The following is an 18,774-nucleotide window of genomic DNA, read 5'->3' on the forward strand; positions in this document are numbered from 1 at the left end:
TCTTCTTAAGTGCTATCCATTGAATGTGCAGATTACATACAAAAGCCACTATCTTAGAAAAGACATCTATAGCAATCCAGCACTGATAACCTCCTTCACTAGATGCTTTCATTTTAAGACGCAGTGTTAATGAAACAGGATTCCAACCTGTAACAAGAATCCTCCAAAGATAGGGTTGCCAACTGTCTAATGACACAAACCCAAACACCCTTACCCCACCCCCTGCTCCGAGGCCTCACTCCTTCCCCAAGCCCCCCTTCACACACACCCCCGCTGTGGCAGGGGGTTGGGGTGCAGGATGTTGGCTGGGACCGAAGGGCTTAGAGTGTGGGAGGGGGCTCCGGGCTGAGCCTGGGGCAGGGAGCTGGAGTGCAGGAGGGGATGTGGGGTGCAAGCTGTGGGAGAGAGTTTGGGTATTGGAAGGGGCTCAGGGCTGGGGCAGGAGATTGGGGTGTGGGAGGGGGTGAGGGCTCTGGGAGGGAGTTTGGGTGCAGGGGGTTGGGGTGCGGAGGGGGATGCAGGCTCTGGCCAGGAGGCACTTACTGCCTTAGCCCCACTGCGCTGCTGGACTTCTAGCACCTAAAATCTCCCAGTTTGGCTCCGGGAGATAGAGTCTGATTCTGGGAGACTCCCGGCAAAACCGGGAGGGTTGGCAACCCTACCTAAAAACAGGGATATGTGGCTACTTGAAAGTTGGAGACAGTTAATTTGACCCCATTTTTTTTCAGTTAAAGCATGCCACGGTCTACAAAGGATTTGCCTTATATAGTAAAAGTAATTCACTGGATCCATGCGGTAAAAGACCAAGAAGATCCTGAGAGGGCTAATCACACACAAATGTATGAAACCAGCAGTCTCAGTCCAGAGCGCATGGGGAGCATTCTTTACATGCTCTGAGGCTCACAATAGTGGATAGGGTGACAGACATCCCGATATTAGGGACTTTGTCATATTTTTCACACTTGCTATCTGGTCACCCTAATAGCAGAGGGGTTGCTCTATTAAAGTCCGTAAGAGTTAAGTTATTTTTCCAGCACGTTCAGATTTTTTCGACCTATGTTAAAGTAACATGTAGTTGCAGAGAAGGAGAAAATTGCTTGGAGCGCTCCTTTGAGGGAGATTTTATTAAACTGCACGTTCATATTCTGCTTGTAACTTTAGCTTTCTACTTCCAAAAAGCTACTTAAAGGGAGCAAGTTATCCAGCTGGAATAAATGACAAAGGAAAGTGAATGGAAGGACTTCATCAGCCTCTGCATGAAGAAAAAGAAAGTCTGTCCCATGCTCCCCAGGAGGGCACGTGGTGGTGGTGAGGCTGGAAGGGACCTATTGGAGGAAGAACAGTTTCAGCAACAACGCAGTGCTGCGCCCCGGCAGTGCTGCACCCCAGCAGCAGAGGGATAGCTCAGGAGTGGAAAGGGCTACAGATCAGGCCATTTCCCCAGGGCTGCTTCAGGCACTCACTGAATGTAGGTATCAGTAAAGCACTTCAGTCAGTCTGAGGTCCAGGGAAGGTTTGTGTGAGAGTGCAATTACAGGAATTGGCTGCATGTATCCTCAGAGTTTCTTGTGTAAGAATTCAAAGGAAAGATCACCAGGTAATCTGGTTTGATCTCCTACACACCACCCAATCACCTCTGCATTGAGCACAGCAACTTGGATCAGACTCTCCTGGCCTGCCTATTCTCAGCCTGTGGCACACAATGGTTTAGTCTCCCCCTGGAAATAGGCTGTCCAAGAGAGGTGTCTCTAATGTAATTGTGGGTTTGTCCAGCATGTTTGGGTCGTACAATATCTGGATGGTAAGGTAAGCAAACCGCTACCGTAGATGGGAATGTAAATTTAACTGATAATGTGCTTGATTTTTTGTGATTGTGTCAGTGGGATTTGCACCTGACCAGCCTTAACTCAGAGGGCCAGATTCTCACCCATGGCTGAGGAAAACAGGAGTGCAAAGTGTCTTTAAGCCACCAGTTCTAGGGCCCTTCTGTGTCAGGCCAATCCTCCTGTCAGGTTGTTCTTACTTGTATCAACTGTCAACAGTCCCAAGGACCATTATGTCAGTTGGGGATTACTAGGGTACTTGGAAGCCCCCCCCCCCCATGTTCCTTGTGCCAGTAAAAGGGAGGGGTAACCATATAGGAAATGGCTCTAAGCTATCTGATGGTCCTACACAGGGGAACATCTCTTGGAAATAAATAAGCTAGTTTTAAGATACTCTTGTGGTGGTGGATCAGCAGGAAGCTTCCTAATGCAGCAACAGATGTAACCCTAGACAACCAATATCGTTTTTTTGTGGGGGTGGGGAGTTATGTACCTCAACCATAACATAATTGTCTCTGCCTTTTTCCTTTTGGCAAACTACTGCAATAAATTAACACTAAATGAAATATACAACCAATATACTGTGTGTTGTAAAATATACCATTTCTAGTTAGTTACTCATCTGCATTCTATGCAGGTACGTACATCTGTTGCCTTCTTTTCAGTCTGTTCCAGTTTTTCCTGAGCATCTTTGAGAGCTTCTGAGTATTTATCCAGTTCATCTTCAGTTCCTTTTAACTTCTTCTGCAGTGCCACCAGCTCATCCTCTACCTTTTGAGAAAGAAAAATAAGTTGTGAACATTCTGACACATTGGTTGCTCTGCTTATAGATAAGGATAGCCAAAGACTTCTTCCTACTATTTGTTTTAAATTATGTTAAGCTTTTTTTAAAGTGATTCTATGGAGAGATATCGAATTGTGGATTTTTCAAAGTTGCTGTGTAACTTCAGTTGTCTAGATGCCAAGTAGCCTACACAGTTTTACACTATTTTAATAAACCTAACATGGCAGCTGAGCAGGCTGTTTGGCATTCACATAATGAACATAAGAATGGCCCTACTGGGTCAAACCAAAGGTCCATCTAGCCCAGTATCCTGTCTTCCGCCACTGGCCAGTACCAGGTGCCCTGGAAGGAATGAACAGAATAGGTAATCATCAAGTGATCCATCCCCTGTCGCTCATTCCCAGCTTCTGGCAAACAAAGGCTAGGGACACTATTCCTGCCCATCCTGGCTAATAGCCATTGATGGACCTATCCTCCATGAATTTATCTAGTTCTTTTTTGAACCCTGTTATGGTTTTGGCCTTCACAACATCCTCTGGTAAGGAGTTCCACAGGTTGACTGTGCGTTGTGTGAAGAAATACTTCCTTTTATTTGTTTTAAACCTGCTGCCTATTCTGAAACCATGCCATATCCATATTTCTAAACCGATTTAGCAAACCTCACCTATGAGGAAAAATGTTTAAAATATTAATTTTTAGACTGAGTGGGGACCTGATAACAGTCTTCAAATATATTAAGGGCTGTTATAAAGAGGATGGTAATCTGCTGTTCTCTATGTCCGCTAAAAGTGGCACAAGAAGTAATGGGCTTAATCTGCAGGAAAGGAGATTTAGGTTAGATATTAGGAAAAACTATCCAATTATAAGGATAGTTAGGCACTGGAACAGGCTTTCAAGGAAGGTTGTGGAATCCCTGTCATTAGAGGCTTTTAAGAAAAGTAGACAAATACCTGTCAGGGATGGTCTAGGTATACTTGGTCCTGCTTCAGCATAGAGGGCTGAACTACATGACTTCTTGAGGTCCTTGCCAGTGCAACATTTCTATGATTCTATAACTCAGCTGTTGTAAGTAGGCATAACTCCATTTACTTCAATTTAACTATGACAACGTACACAAGTTGAGAATCTGACCCCATACATCCAGGGATTGAGTAACCCTCGATATTGCCCTAGTCTGAAATAAAAAATTATGCTAGCACAGTGTGCTCCTCCTCAGGGAAGGCAGGGACAAGCTTATTCCCATCACTGGCATTCTACCTACAGTACTGTCATTGAATCCCGAAAATAAAGAAAATGTCATGTATATATGAAAAATGCATTGCACCCATATCCCCGAGTTCAGGGAGACTCTTAATGAAACATACATTTGAAACATGTTATGAAAAATAAGTTCTGTGTATGTCTTTTACTCTTTTGACTGTGTTGCCCTTGTTTATAGTCTACAGTCCACTTGGTCTGTATATAAATACAACACTGGATACTGTCTCCTTAACAGAAGCAAGAGGATAGAGAATGAATCACAGAAGTACAGGTATTAAGTAGAGTAGTGTTCAGAGTCCATATCTCCCTTAGCAAGCACTGCTACACTTCACTTGGTAAACTGAGGCATTGCTTGAAATATGTTGAATATGATCAGGGCAAATGTGTTATCTGAAATACAGAGGTACCATCCATTCACTGAGATACAGTTATTTTGTTAGATTTGATGGCATAACATTATTTTCCTAAAGATTCATAGCTTTAAACCACATATGGTTTTCCAAAGGAAGGAGGGACATATGGGTCATCCAAGGTATGTTCCATTTTATCTCATTATCACTCGACCATACCATATAAATCCACACTGTATTCTAAAAAGGTGCTATTTATATCCTGCTGGGAGACTGCCAGATGACAGATTCCCCCCTGCTCCCTGGAGAATTTCTATTATCAAGAGACTTCTTGCTGATAACATAACTGGTGTGCCTGCAGCCTGTCTGATCTGTCATTGAACTCGTAGTACCACCTTTGTTCTATTCTATCCTGGGAATAGTAATTAATTGGGGAGAATGATGGTTTAACTCATCCTTTGTATAAGTTCAGTCTATTAAAACAGTTAATTTAAACCATCTTTATGTGTGTGTTAATTTTTAATGCAGTTCTTTTACTTTAATTGTAGCCTGGAGGATATCTTTATGATTTTGGTTAGCATGTTGTGTACGCACATTGTTATACATTTCTGTACTTATGCTCAAAGTAGCCTGCTGCTGTGGAAAAAAGGGCTAAAATAATACTAGGATATATTAATGGGAATATCGAGCAGGAGTAAGGTGATATTACCTCTGTATATGGCATTGGTGAGACTACAACTGGAATACTGTCTCCACACTTTTTAAACAGAAAGTTGCAAAATTTGAGAGTATTCAGAGAAGAGCAATAACGATTTGTGGTCTGGAAAATGAACCTTACAATGAAAGACTAAGGGCTGTTTTGCTAGCATTTTTTACCTTTTTTATTGCCAGTTGACTCATGGTAGTTAATGCCTTTATAAAGACTAATCTGGACAGTTCACAAATGTTTGTGGTTTATACTAAGTTGATCCCTAAAGAAGTGCAAGATATTTAGTATATCAAAGAAAAGGTTAACCAACGATTTAATCGTGGTCTATAAGTTCCAGAATAGCAAGATCCAGGGGCTGTAAACTGAAGTCAGCAAAGTTCAAGCTAGCAATAAGATACAAATTTTTAGCAATGAAAGTAATTACCCATTGAAACAGATGAGGGGTATGGTGAACTCTCTATCACTGGTAATCTTTAAATCAAAACTGGATAATTTTAAAAATGTTACACTAGTTGACTTCAATTTATTGGGTTGATGCAGGATGACAGCATGAAATACTATAGTCTGAGTTTTTTATGAGGTCAGACTAGGTGATCATAATACTTCCTTAATGCCCTTATACTCTTTTATAATCTAAATGTTGGAAAATATTAAAAACTACAATTTAAAAAATTTAAAATCCAACAATTTTACCTAACACTCTAATAAATACGACAAAGCAAAGCAAATAAATATTCCTTCCACGAACACCATAATTACCACCCTCTAAGTCATTGAATCTCTCTGAGCCTCAGTTCCCCATACACTGAAGACAACTTAACTGGGCACTCAGATACTATAGAGATTGGGGGGCATGTAAGTATTCCCAGAAATCATAACCAGAAGATTAATACTGTGTATAAAGTAGGGCAGTCAAATGAATAAAAAATGAATCGCGATTAATCGCACAATTAAACAAAGGAATTGCGATTAATTGCGCTGTAAAACAATAATAGAATACTATTTATATAAATATTTTTGGATATTTTCCACATTTTCAAATATATTGATTTCAATTACAACACCGAATACAAAGCGAACAATGCTCACTTTATATTTATTTTTTATTATAAATATTTGCACTGTAAAAATAAAAGAAATACTATTTTTCAGTTCACTTAATTCAAGTATGTAGTGCAGTCTCTTTATCATGAAAGTTGAACTTATAAATGTAGAATTATGTACAAAAATAACTACATTCAAAAATAAAACAATGTAAAACTTCAGAGCTTGCAAGTCCACTCAGTCCTACTTCTTGTTCAGCCAATCACTCAGACAAACAAGTTTGTTTACATTTGGAGGAGATAATGCTGCCCACTTCTTGTTTACAATGTCACCTGAAAGTGAGAACAGGTGTTCTCATGGCACTGTTGTAACCCACGTTGCAAGATATTTACGCGCCAGAGGCGCTAAAGATTCATATGTCCCTTCAACCACCATTCCAGAGGACATGCGTCCATGCTGGTGACGGGTTCTGCTCAATAACAATCCAAACCAATGCAGACCAACGCATGTTCATTTTCATAATCTGAGTCAGATGCCACCAGCAAAACATTGGTTTTCTTTTTTGGTGGTTCAGGTTATGTAGTTTCCGCATCAGAGTGTTGTTCTTTTAAGACTTCGGAAAGCATGTTCCACACCCCATCCCGATCAGATTTTTGGAAGGCACTTCAGATTCTTAAATCTTGGGTCAAGGGCTGTAGCTATCTTTACAAATCTTACATTGGTACCTTCTTTGCATTTTGTCAGATCTGCAGTGAAAGTGTTCTTAAATGAAAAACGTGCTGGGACATCATCCGAGACTGCTATAACATGAAATATATGCAGAATGTGGGTAAAACACAGAGCAGGAGACATACAAATCTCCCCCAAGGAGTTCAGTCACAAATTTAATTAACACATTATTTTTTTAATGAGCATCATCAGCATGGAAGCATGTCCTCTGGAATGGTGGTCGAAGCATGAAGGGGCATACAAATGTTTAGCAGATCTGGCATGTAAATACCTTGCAATCCCGGCTACACAAGTGCCATGTGAACATCTGTTCTCACTTTCAGGTGACATTGTAAATAAGAAGCAGGCCACATTATCTCCTGTAAACATAAAGAAACTTGTTTATCTTAGTGATTGGCTGAACAAGAAGTAGGAATGAGAGGTTCTAAAGTTTTACATAGTTTTGGTTTTGAGTGCAGTTATGTAACAACAAAAAATTCTACATTTGTAAGTTGTGCTTTCACGATAAAGAGATTGCTCTATGGTACTAGTATGAGGTGAATTGAAAAATACTATTTCTTTTGTTTAGCATTTTACAGTGCAGATATTTGTAATAAAAATAATATAAAATGACCACCGTACACTTTGTATTCTGTATTGTAATTGAAATCAATATATTTGAAAATGTAGAAAAACATCCAAAAAAATTTAATACATTTCAATTGGTATTCTATTGTTTAACAGTGCAATTAAAACTGCAAATAATCGCAATTTTTTAAATTGTGATTGTAATTTTTTTGAGTTAATCGTGTGAGTTAACTGTGATTAATCGACAGCTCTAGTATAAAGATTTTTTTTCCTTTGGAGGTGTCTTCCATTCAGCTGTTCGTTTCCTCCCCTTCAGATCTCCTGTGCACAAAGCCCATAATATGGTATCTTTTTTTCTAGCATAGGGGGACACTGGACAATGTTCCATCAGAAGCTTGTCATTATTATTCCTTGAGTACGCTTGATCAGTCACTTTAGAGTGACACAATGGTAATTTCTGTCTTTGTGCTGTGCATGCTGGGAATACATTTTGTTCTCTTAGACTAGATCAGTGTAATTCAAGAGTAACTAGAGAAGTAGAGGTACTTATTCTGGCTTAATACTGGTGTAATTGAGAAGAGAATTTTTGCTGTCTCAAGCCATGCTCTCAGACTCTGCTGACATAAGAATGGGGGCTCAGATCTGAGTCCTGTTCTCAGATTTTCCACATTGTGCCACCATTGGGCAGGCTTTTTCTTTTATATTTTTTAGCTTCTTTTTCATTTACAGATACAAACAACTTTCCATTATAAAAGTTTGGTTTTATTATCACTTTGCCAAATTTTAACTGGGATGAATTTTTGCATGCCATGTGTCTGCTGCAGGCTGAATTTTTTGGGAACATTTCAGCCAAAACAGTTCAGCTGCTTCAGAGAATAAGAATATGGAAAAATACATAATTTTGCCCTTGATAAAAATACTGACAAACCTTTTATGTGAGCAGTTCTAGCACCCCATGTTTTGGAACAAGAACTTGAAATTTGTTAGGGTAGGTGGCCTTTCTGTCAGGGATGTACCTTTTGCAGTCACATTGAAAATCTACCTAAATTTGGCGACGTTATAAGTCTTTGAAAAAATCACAGTATAAACATGCTCAGAGTCCGATTTTAGCAGCAAAAAATCTCCAAAGATTCCATCATCACTGAGCATGCTCAAGCCTCTCACAGCTCCTACTGCTGATCAGACTGTGTGTGCACCATCCCCACAGAGAAACTGAGGGTATTTCATCCCCTCAGCATTCTTATGTGTGACCAGACTTGTACATTGCTTTGGGATGGAGAATGTGTAGTCTGGCTACTATAGAGAGAGCACCATAGAAAAGCTTATGAGGACGTTAATAATTTTGTATTCACTGCAGGAATTGGGTACACTTAATGATGAAGATAAAAGAAAATAGTGAATAACTATCCATTCACTGAGCACCATACATCTTGTGCACTGAATGAAGTAGGGTTGTGTGGAAAAAAATAGTACATGATACAGTCTAATTACTTGGTCATAATGTGCATGCATAAGGGTTGCTATACAGTGTTTAGAATGTTTTGAGTACTCCTGTTATATCACTAATACTATAAATAACAAATAATTGTAATTTTTTTCATCTCTTTAAAAGCAGAGATCATAGTGGATTCTTTATATTTTTAAATTCTGTTCCCACCAGGTCTCTACATGCAGTATTGGTTTGAGGTTGACGGGACATGGACTGAGATGATAAAAATTATTTTTAAAGCAAATAATGTAAACTTAAATATAACGTCAATTAAAATTCAGTTAATTTTTTCCACTTGGATGCAGCTTTTTCCTTTTCAAATCAATCCTTTTACTTTTTCATTTAGCTCTGCTATTTCATAAACTATTGAGCCAAGAAAATCTTCGGAAATGTGAAAGCTTCAGTATCCACTATATCTGCTTTTTTCGCCAAATCCTTCCTTTAAGCAACCTTGTATAGACAACTGGGATTGCGTAGCCTCCCTTGTCTTTTTCAGATAAAGGGTGCCTTCCCTCTCCTCCATCAAAACTTGTGCAAAATCACTGACTTTGGGAAGCATTTCAGCTACAATTATTGTTCAACATTCTGTGTTTATTCAGAATTGCATTCTTTTATGCCTGGTCTTCGGGTTGAAACTGGTGAGCCTTAAATAGTACTGACCCTCTGGACTTGTCTGTTGTAGAAATTATAGTCTGGAATATAAAAAGGAATAATATAAAAAAGCAGAAGCTCTGCAGGAAGTGCTGTATTTGACCTGAATCTGAAGGTCAATATAAAATCCCTGTTAGTACTGGTACGGTGCTGCACTCCAACGCTGATCATTGGTGCATTGGGGTACAAATAAACGTATTGTAATCCTCTTCCAATCACATTTAGCAATGACCGCATGTTTGTGGAAAATATTTTAATGTGCTATGATGATTTCTTTTTGTTTTGAGATATTTAATCACTAGAGAGGAGTGATTTGTAACAAAGGACACCCAAGTGACTCAAAATGTTGGCGTTAGACCTAAATCCTACTGCATTATACAGTTGTGGTTTGATCAGTGTACTCTGCCAATTTAAAAAGCCCAACTACAGCATTAGCAATGCATTCCTGGAATCCTACATAAGATCAATTCACACAAATAACTTAGTCCATTACCTCAATTTCAGGATTCAGTATTTCTGATTATTCCCATGAACAGAAAACCTACTGTACTATCTGGAGTAGGGGGTCATGGTCAATTGGTTCTCAAAGGAGGGACATTTCTCACACTGAGGAATAATTAGGTGAACTGCATTAATTTTGCCTCAAGCTTAGGTTTAATTCATGATCAGGCATTGCCTAGGAAAAATCTAACAGCTCTACCACTGTGTGTCCTCCTTGTTTAAGATACAAAGCTCTGGTCTCTTCCAGGAAGGTGCAAGCTCAAGGAAATTTAATGAGGAATCATACAGGATTCAAAAGGATTCTCTGAAGTACAGTGAGTAGTCTAGGAATTGTGCTGAGTCCCAAATCAAAATGGATGAGCAAATAAGAAAAGTTAACAGATTGTCCCATTTGTATGCATGAACTATATTACCAGAATGCAAAATACTTCAAAGGAGGGTAAGCAGAAAAATAGAGGAGACCTAACAATACTATTCTATTTTCTCACCATCACAAAAATATTCTACTTACTTTCTTAATAGGTTATACAATTTTCTCCACAATGTAGATACACAACTGTTTTTATTCCTACTCACCTGTTTGCACTTGTCCTCAGCTGCTTTCTTGTCTGCTTCAGCCTGTTCAGCTCTATCAATTGCATTCTCCTTATCTAGCTTCAGCATCTGCATCTTTTTCTTGATGGCTTCCATTTTTGCTGGAGGATGGGACTGTGTCTCTAACACACAAGAGAAGAAAAGCTTTGCAAGACCAAACTAGTAGTAAACCGTCTTAAAAATAGGTGGAGAAAGTAGTAGAGCACAGCTCTAGGCGTGCAGGACAGTGAACCTTTGAATGGTTGTAGTTCGCTTTAAAGTCTCGAAGACCCTTACTCAATATTTTGGATGCAGCCCAAATCTCTGGTGGCCCCGACCCCACCCCTCCAGACCTTTCATGTGCAGCCTTTCTAAGGAACAAGCTGGAAGCGATTCACTAGGGGAATCTTCAGCACTCAGTCATCTCCTTATTTGGGTGTCTGTTTTCTTAAAGGAAAAAAATGTTTCCATTTTTAACCTTCTGACATAAGCAAATGTGTTGACATATGAACACATATGCTTGAAACAAAGCTCATTAGCAGCTCTGGTTTGTAGAGCAGTTAAATAGTCCACAGAGCTATGGAAAATGATCTGGCTTCCCATACATAGCAAGCAAGCAGAGTAACACCTGGAGGAAGTGGAAGGATTCTTGTGGATTTAGAAACTGAAAAATGTTCATGCACAGAAAACTTGAGACAGTGACTACACATCCAAGAGAAACTAGTAAAAAGATGTATTTTATGGGAAACAGGCATCCTATGTGTTATATGTTGTGAAATGCATAACAAAATTATAGGTATAAAAATCATAAACCCTTGGAGTCCCAAATTTTGCTCTGAGTTAGCCTGGTACAATTCCTATAAATAATCTTGCAATGGACGTTTCATATATGTAACAGAGGGCAGATTTGGTACCCAAGATGGTACCATTTTGAGTTTGGCACCTAGCTGCCATTTCGATCTTTGAAAATTCTCCCCCTAAATATTTGGGGGAATAATATATATTTTCTAATTCATTTGGGAGATGATGCTATAAACTTGAAATGTCACAAGTATTTTGTCAATTAAACGGATTCCATTCATAAAACTATTATCTTTGAATATGATTGAGGGAAAGTTTGTTTTAGTTTTTACATTTTATGTATATTAATAAAGTGTGTTTTCCAGAGATGCTTTTTGCCCAATGGCAACGTTGATCTTGCCATCTTGTGGCAACATTTAATGTTCAGGAGACAAAAGCATGTTTGGGTCCTTTTTTGTCATAAGGGTCTCAAACTCTCCCACAGGCAGGGACTATGTCTAAATAAATTATCTCATGCTCTTTGTTTTCATGATCATCTGGATTATCACAGAAATGAAACGCTGGAAGGGACGCTGAGAGGTCATCAAGCTGAACCCTGTGCCTGCACTGAGGCTGGCCCAAGTAAACCAGAACATCCCTGGCAGGTGTTTGTCCAACCTGTTCATCAAAACCTCCAGTGAAGGGGATTCCACAACCTCCCTTGGAAGCTTGTTCCAGAGCTTAACTACCCTCATAGTTAGAAAGTTTTCCCGAGTATCTAACCAAAATCTCTCTTCCTTCCTGCAGATTAAGCCTATTACTACTTGTCACGCTTTTAGTGGACATGGAGAACAGCAGATCACCATGCACTTGATAACTCTTCAAATATGTTAAGGGCTGTTATCAGGTCCCCACTCTTTTCTCAAAACTAAAAATACCCAGCTTTTTAATCTTTTTTTGATGCTCCTCCTCTAGACTCTTTCCAGTTTGTACACATCTTTCTTAAAGTGCAGTGCCTAGAATTGGAAACAGTGCTCCAGCTGAGGCCTCCCAGGGCCGAGTAGATCGGGACAATTACCTCCCGTGCCTTACATACAACATTCCTGTTAATATACTGCAGAATATTAGCCTTTTTAGCCACTGCATCACATTAATTCATATTTAATTTGAGATCCATTATGACTCCAAGATCTTTTTCAGAGGTACTACTGCCTAACCAGTTATTCCTCATTTTGTAGCTGTACATTTGATTTTTCCTAAGTGAATTACTTTGCACTTGTCTTTATTAAATTTCATCTTGTTGATTTCCGCACAATTCTCCAATTTGTCAAAGTTGTTTTGAATTTGAAACCTGTCCACCAAAGTGCTTGCAACCCCTTCCAGCCTGGGGTCATTTGCAAATTTTATCACTTCATTATCTAAGTCATTGATGAAAATATTGAATATGGCCCTGCTATTCAAAAAATATTATTAAAGTATTTAATGGGTCTTTAATGTTACATGGCAGCCAGAAACAAGGAACCAGTATTATGTGACCAGCCAACATCACAGATCACAAGTAAACCTTTTTTGAACCAGTTTGGGAATCTTTGTTAAACCATTTGAGTCATACAAGTTTGACCCCTCTGCAGTGAGCTAATGTACTAAAAAAAAATAGATATTATTTTCTATTACTTAAGATGTTTCACTAAAGGAATTCTACTTTTGTTAAACAATTAAATTGTAATTTGGTAAAGAAATAATCCTCACTGAATAGAAACTTCAGTGTTCTGGAGAAAAATTGGTTCTAATTTGACTGAGTCATGAGCTTAGAAAATCACACACTGTATTTACATAACATTTTAAAATAACAGTAATATGTTAAACAGTGATCCACGAGTGCTCCAGGGTATGGTAAACTGTGGGTAAGGACTGTGTGATAGATTTAGCTGAGTAAAGCGCATAGTGGATGTATGCAGCGTGTGAAACGTTGTAATAACTGGGCCTATACATTTACCTTAATTGTAAGCTTAACTGCTGAAAAGTGGGTAAAGGCTCACAGATTGTTAGAATGGTCTGTTATATAAAACTGTTTACGAAAAGATGTGGAGCAAAGGAGACAAAGACTGAATTAATATAAATAAAAAGGGTTTACTGATACCAGTCAAAGACTATGTATTACGAATGGTGAACAAGATGAGCAGAAAGTCAGAAATCAGGTAACCAAAAATCGGTGTGTTGGGAATTAGGCCAAATTGGTGGACAAAATAATAGGAGGATGGGCTACTTAGCTCATTGCTCCCTTTTGCGGTCCTTAAAAAGAGACTGGGTGAAAATGCAGTGGAGTGCTTTTTACCATCACCACAGCTGTGGTGGAAAGATTGTTATCATGATATCAGACCGTGGTACTACAGTGGGGAGCTTGATCATCATCGCTGCACCAGGGAAGACTCCAGCCTGATACATTCTTTGTCTTCCCTTCCCTTGTGCATTCCTTTCTGCATCCCCCATCTTCCTCCTGTCCCCTCTCTCTCAGCTTTTCACTGGATCCTGAAATCAACTGTATTGCACAGCACCAGTACAACGAGATGAGATGGCCCATCCAGCTCTGCCCACCCTGAGAAGGATGAATGAAGGAGAGGGACCTGACCAGACCAACTAGATAATGTTCCTGTCTGGGGAGAAGAGCATGTCCAGAGCAATAGCTTTCATGGCTGACCTACAAGACCAAAGCATCTGTCCCATGACTGACCAGCCACCCTATATTCTGAGCTGTATTTTCACCATCTTTATTATCCTAGTTCTTCTCTCTCTCCTGTGTCTGTTTTGTCTAATGCAGGAAAGTGACTGTCATTCTAAATTCAGAACACCAAGGGCTGTTTGACTGAATAAGAGATATTATGTCTCTCGAAAAGACTTTGATAGGTTTTTATTATTTTATTATTTGTTCTTTATCTCTTTTTGCTTCTTTCCTTTTGTGAGTTTCAAATAAGCTCCAGAATAGTTCTTGAAGAGTTCCTCAGATCTTGCACTTCTTGTTATCATTAAATGTAGAACTGGTTGCCTAACTTATTGGAAATAGTGATTGTTGTACCTTTTTGACATCTCTGCAGTGACTAAATTATATTTTTTTATTATAATTAAAATAAATTTCTCCATTCTGTGCACATTTGATTACATTCTGTCCCCTGTACCAGATGCTGTCCTGCTGTTACACAGTTCTAATAATTTCAAGAGATGGTGACTAATTGGATGACATGAAACAGACCTAGAGAAGCAGCATGGGAAGCAGAGGCGGCACTTCTCTCAGATTGGAAATTGGATCTATCCCAAAGGACAAGGCAATATCCTGATCCAAAGCCTTGCATGGTAAAAACTGGCCCAATGTAGTACTAATATCAAGGGAATTACATCAGATAAAACTGGATCCCAAAGCAGAGAACCTAAAATATAACCATAGGAGCTGGAAGCTACCACATGGAAACTCTTATTAACTACACTTACATTGAATTGGAAAGTACAACAAGAACAATATGGATTACAGAAGTGTGTTTGTTGCTCTGTAGAATCTCTCAATGTTTAAATTATTTTAAATATTTTCATCTCTTGATGCTTCGGACAAGATAGACATGAAAAATATATATGAGCAAAGTTATGATAATCGTAAATGAAGCAAAATTGTTTTGAGTCTGAAGTATTTTTGAAGCTAGTGAAATACTCAGACCCAGTCTGAAATTGTTCATAGATTATATATTTCTTAGGCTGTCGATTAATCGCAGTTAACTCACGCGGTTAACTCAAAAATATTAATTGTGATTAAAAACATTATTTTGGATGTTTTTCTACATTTTCATATGTATCTTGTATTCTGTGTTGTAATTGAAATCAAAGTGTATATTTTGATTACAAATATTTGCACTATAAAAATGATAAACAGAAGAAATAGTATTTTTCAGTTCACCTCACACAAGGACTGTAGTGCAGTCTCTTTGGCATGAAAGTGCAACTTACAAATGTAGATTTTTTTTTTTTGTTACATAACTGCACTCAAAAATAAAACAACGTAAAACTCCAGAGGCTACAAGTCCTCTCATCCTACTTCTTGTTTAGCCAATCACTCAGACAAACAAATTTGTTTACATTTACAGGAGATAATGCTGCCATCTTCTTATTTACAACATCACCAGAAAGTGAGAACAGGCATTTGCATTGCACTTTTGTAGCCAGCATTGCAAGGTATTTACGTGCCAGATATGCTAAACATTTGTATGCCCCTTTATGCTTCGGCCAGCATTCCAGAGGACATGCTTTCATGCTGATGATACTGCTTAAAAAAATAGTGTGTTAATTAAATTTGTGACTGAATTCCCTGGGGGAGAATTGTACGTCACCTGCTCTGTTTTACCTGCATTCTGCCATATATTTCATGTTACGACAGTCTCGGATGATGACCCAGCACATGTTGTTCATTTTAAGTACACTTTCACTTCAGATTTGACAGACGCAAAGAAGGTACCAATGTGAGATTTGTAAAGATAGCTACAGCATTCAACCCAAGATTTAAGAATCTGAAGTGCCTTCCAATATCTGAGAGGGACTAGGTAGGAAGCATGCTTTCAGAAGTCTTAAAAGAGCAACGCTCCAATGCGGATACTACAGAACCCGAACCACCAAAAAAGAAAATCAACCTTCTGCTGGTGGCATCTGACTCATGATGATGAAAATGAACATGCGTTGATCTGCACTGCTTTGGATGGCTTTCGAGCAGAACCCGTCATAAGCATGGATGCACGTCCCCTGGAATAGTAGTTGAAGCATGCGCATCTGGCATTTAAATATCTTGCAACGCCGGCTACAATAGTACCATGAGAACACCTGATCTCACTTTCAGGTGACATTGTAAACAAGAAGCTGGCAGCATTTTCTCCTGCAAATGTAAACAACCTCGTTTGTCTGAGCAATTGGCTGAACAAGAAGTAGGACTGAGCGGACTTGCAAGCTCTAAAATTTTACATTGTTTTATTTTTGAATGCAGTATTTTTGTATGTAATTCTATATTTGTAAGTTCAACTTTCATGATAAAGAGATTGCATTACAGTACTTGTATTAGGTGAATTGAAAAATACTATTTCTTTTGTCTTTTTACAGTGCAAATGCTTGTAATCAAAAATAAATATAAAGTGAGCACTGTACACTTTGTATTCTGTGTTGTAATTGAAATCAATATATTTGAAAATGTAGAAAATATCCAAAAATATTTAAATAAATGGTATTCTATTATTGTTTAACAGTGCAATTAATCACGATTAATTTTTTAAATCGCTTGATAGCCCTAATATTTCTCTTCTCACTAAAAAGTAAATATGTTTCTTCTTTGAGTGCTTGCTCATGTCAATTTCATTCTAGGTCTGTGCACGCCCACATGCGTGGTTATCGGAGATTTTTGCCTTAATGGTACCCGTAGGGCTGGCTGTAGTGCCCTCTTGAGTGCCGTGCTCATGCGCCGGTATATCAGGTATATATGCGCCGGCCCTGTGCCCTCGCAGTTCCTTCTTACCGGCCATAGTGGTTAATCGGAGCGCCTTTCCTTGCTTAGCAAGGGCTAGTGGATTTTTGTCTTGGACTTCATGCCTTAAGGCCTTGTATATAGTTGTTCTTGGTAGTTAGTGTTAAGTACCCATTAAGTGTTAAGTAGTTAGGGTCCCAGCAGGGACTTTGTCCCTGGTGGGGCATGCCCCCACTCCCCCCCGCCCCCCATCTCTGGGATTCAAGCCAAGTGCAGACTGTAACAGGCTTATTATGCCTGTTAGTGATCCCCACGGCAGCTGTCTCAAGTGCTTGGCGGAGGCACACGTTGAAGATAAGTGCTATATCTGTAAGAACTTTTGGCCCCGCACGAGAAAAGAGCAGGATATTTGACTTCGGACTCTCCTTATGGAGTCTTCCCTCCATCTGGTGTCTGAGCTGTCTAGGCACAAGTTGCCAAGCACCTCGGCATCAGTGCAAAGTCCACCCCCGGCACTGGGCTCCGCCTGGCACCGCTGCCCATCACCAGTACCTTAAAAAGTGAGGAAGCGCAGCTCCCTGGCACCGGTAAAGAAGAGCCAGGTGGCAGCAGGCAAAGGACCTGCCTCGGGCCTTCCGCCTACCCTGGAGCCCCGCAGTCAGCCTTCTCTGGTCGGGACCTGTGAAAGGTCCTCCTTTGACTCCTGTGAGTGGTACTGGACCAATCCCCCTGCCGGCACCAATGCCCTCACGTACCCCCCAAGCGTCGAAGGAGCACAGGCCTCCACCTGCACCACTAGTGCAGCAGGTGCCTCAGGGTTCAGCAAAGGCTCCCCAAGAGGGCAAGCCAGCCGATAAGGCTCCCCAGGGAGCAGTGGAGTGCTGCTGATCTCTCAAGGCGATAGTGTGCCCTCCACCTCTGTGCCACTGGTCACCGGAGCCACCAACAAGGTCGTTGGATGCTTGCCATCAGTCACCGGCTCCATGATCACGGTCACCATTCTCCCAACGTGGGCTGCTGAGAGGGAGGCTGCCGGTCCCCTTACTACCGGCACCAGTCGCCTTCCTGCAGGTTGTCATCACATCACTGATCCAGGTCGCCAACACTATGGGAGCATTCTCTGTCCCGCCTCCAGTCCCCCCGGCACCAACTCCAGTCTCCACACCATTGGTACTGGTCCCCCTGTGCCGGGCTCTGGTTACCGTTATCGATGGTCTCCAAGCAGACTCAAGCATCTCTGGCCCCTATGTGGTCTCTGGAAGGGGGTTCCGCTGGGACTGAGGGTTGCTTTAGCTCATCGCCTAGACCCCAGTGGTGAGAATGGGTGATCCAGCCTGCATCCACAGCATTGGCGCAGTGGCAGTCAGGTCAGTGGCCCATGCAGTGGCTTTATTGGAATGCATAGGGGGTGCCTGTCATGGCTATGCCCCCTTTGCTCCATTCGTCATCAAGCGCCTTGGAGCAGCAGCAGCTGGCACTGGGCTTGGTACAGGAGACACGCCCGGAAGCCAGGACTCAGGAGGCTGTGCCCACCCCTAAGCCACCCTCCCCTGTGGAGGAGGAGGACCAGGATCCCCCACCGGTGGTACAATCTTCGTCTTCGTACTCTGACAAGATGCTTGCGGGCCCCTACAGGGCTAGCCTACCTGGTGACTTTAAGCACCCACTAGGCCTTGCTTTGGTGGGTGGCTGAGAACTTGGGCCTGGAAGTGGAGGAGATGGCTGAACAGGTGGACACCTTATTCGATGTCCTGTCAGCCTTGAGAAGGAGAAACGGGCACTCCAGTTCAACCCTGAAAAACAAAGAAGCCAAACGACTGGACTTTTTTGGAAGAAAAATTTATTCCACAACCAGTTTACAGTTTCAGGTGGCGAACCATCACGCCCTCTTGGGCCATTATAACTTTAACTTATGGGACTCCCTCTGTAAGTTCAAGGAGTGCCTTCCTCAGGATTTGGCTGAAGAGTTTGACACTCTGGTGCAGGAGGGCACCACAATGGCTTCTGGTCAGGGGCACAGCTGGAGTGC

At 40.6% G+C, this 18,774-nt stretch overlaps 1 protein-coding gene and 1 long non-coding RNA gene across 5 annotated transcripts in view; one reads left to right on the forward strand and one right to left on the reverse strand.

Annotated features, from left to right (window-relative positions):
• The window catches only part of LOC144280158 (uncharacterized), a 51,619-nt gene that overhangs the window by 27,665 nt on the left and 5,180 nt on the right, over nt 1-18,774 (forward strand). For 2 of the 4 annotated variants that reach the window (XR_013348740.1, XR_013348742.1), the window contains exon 3: nt 11,832-14,397. This is a non-coding gene — a long non-coding RNA (uncharacterized LOC144280158). Of the gene's footprint in view, nt 1-1,179; nt 1,469-2,460; nt 5,903-11,831; nt 14,398-14,436; nt 14,609-18,774 lie in introns of those variants that run through there. The other 2 variants (XR_013348743.1, XR_013348741.1) reach the window with 2 other exon arrangements.
• TPM4 (tropomyosin 4) overlaps nt 1-18,774 on the reverse strand; it is a 36,073-nt gene that overhangs the window by 16,175 nt on the left and 1,124 nt on the right. Inside the window, exons 2-3 of the mRNA XM_077841956.1 lie at nt 10,484-10,623; nt 2,469-2,594 (exon numbers count right to left, since the gene is read on the reverse strand). Of these exons, the coding sequence (XP_077698082.1) occupies nt 2,469-2,594; nt 10,484-10,623 (266 nt within the window). The remainder of the gene's footprint in view (nt 1-2,468; nt 2,595-10,483; nt 10,624-18,774) is intronic.

Source organism: Eretmochelys imbricata, chromosome 25 (genome assembly GCF_965152235.1).
Source record: "Eretmochelys imbricata isolate rEreImb1 chromosome 25, rEreImb1.hap1, whole genome shotgun sequence".
NCBI lineage: Eukaryota > Metazoa > Chordata > Testudines > Cheloniidae > Eretmochelys > Eretmochelys imbricata.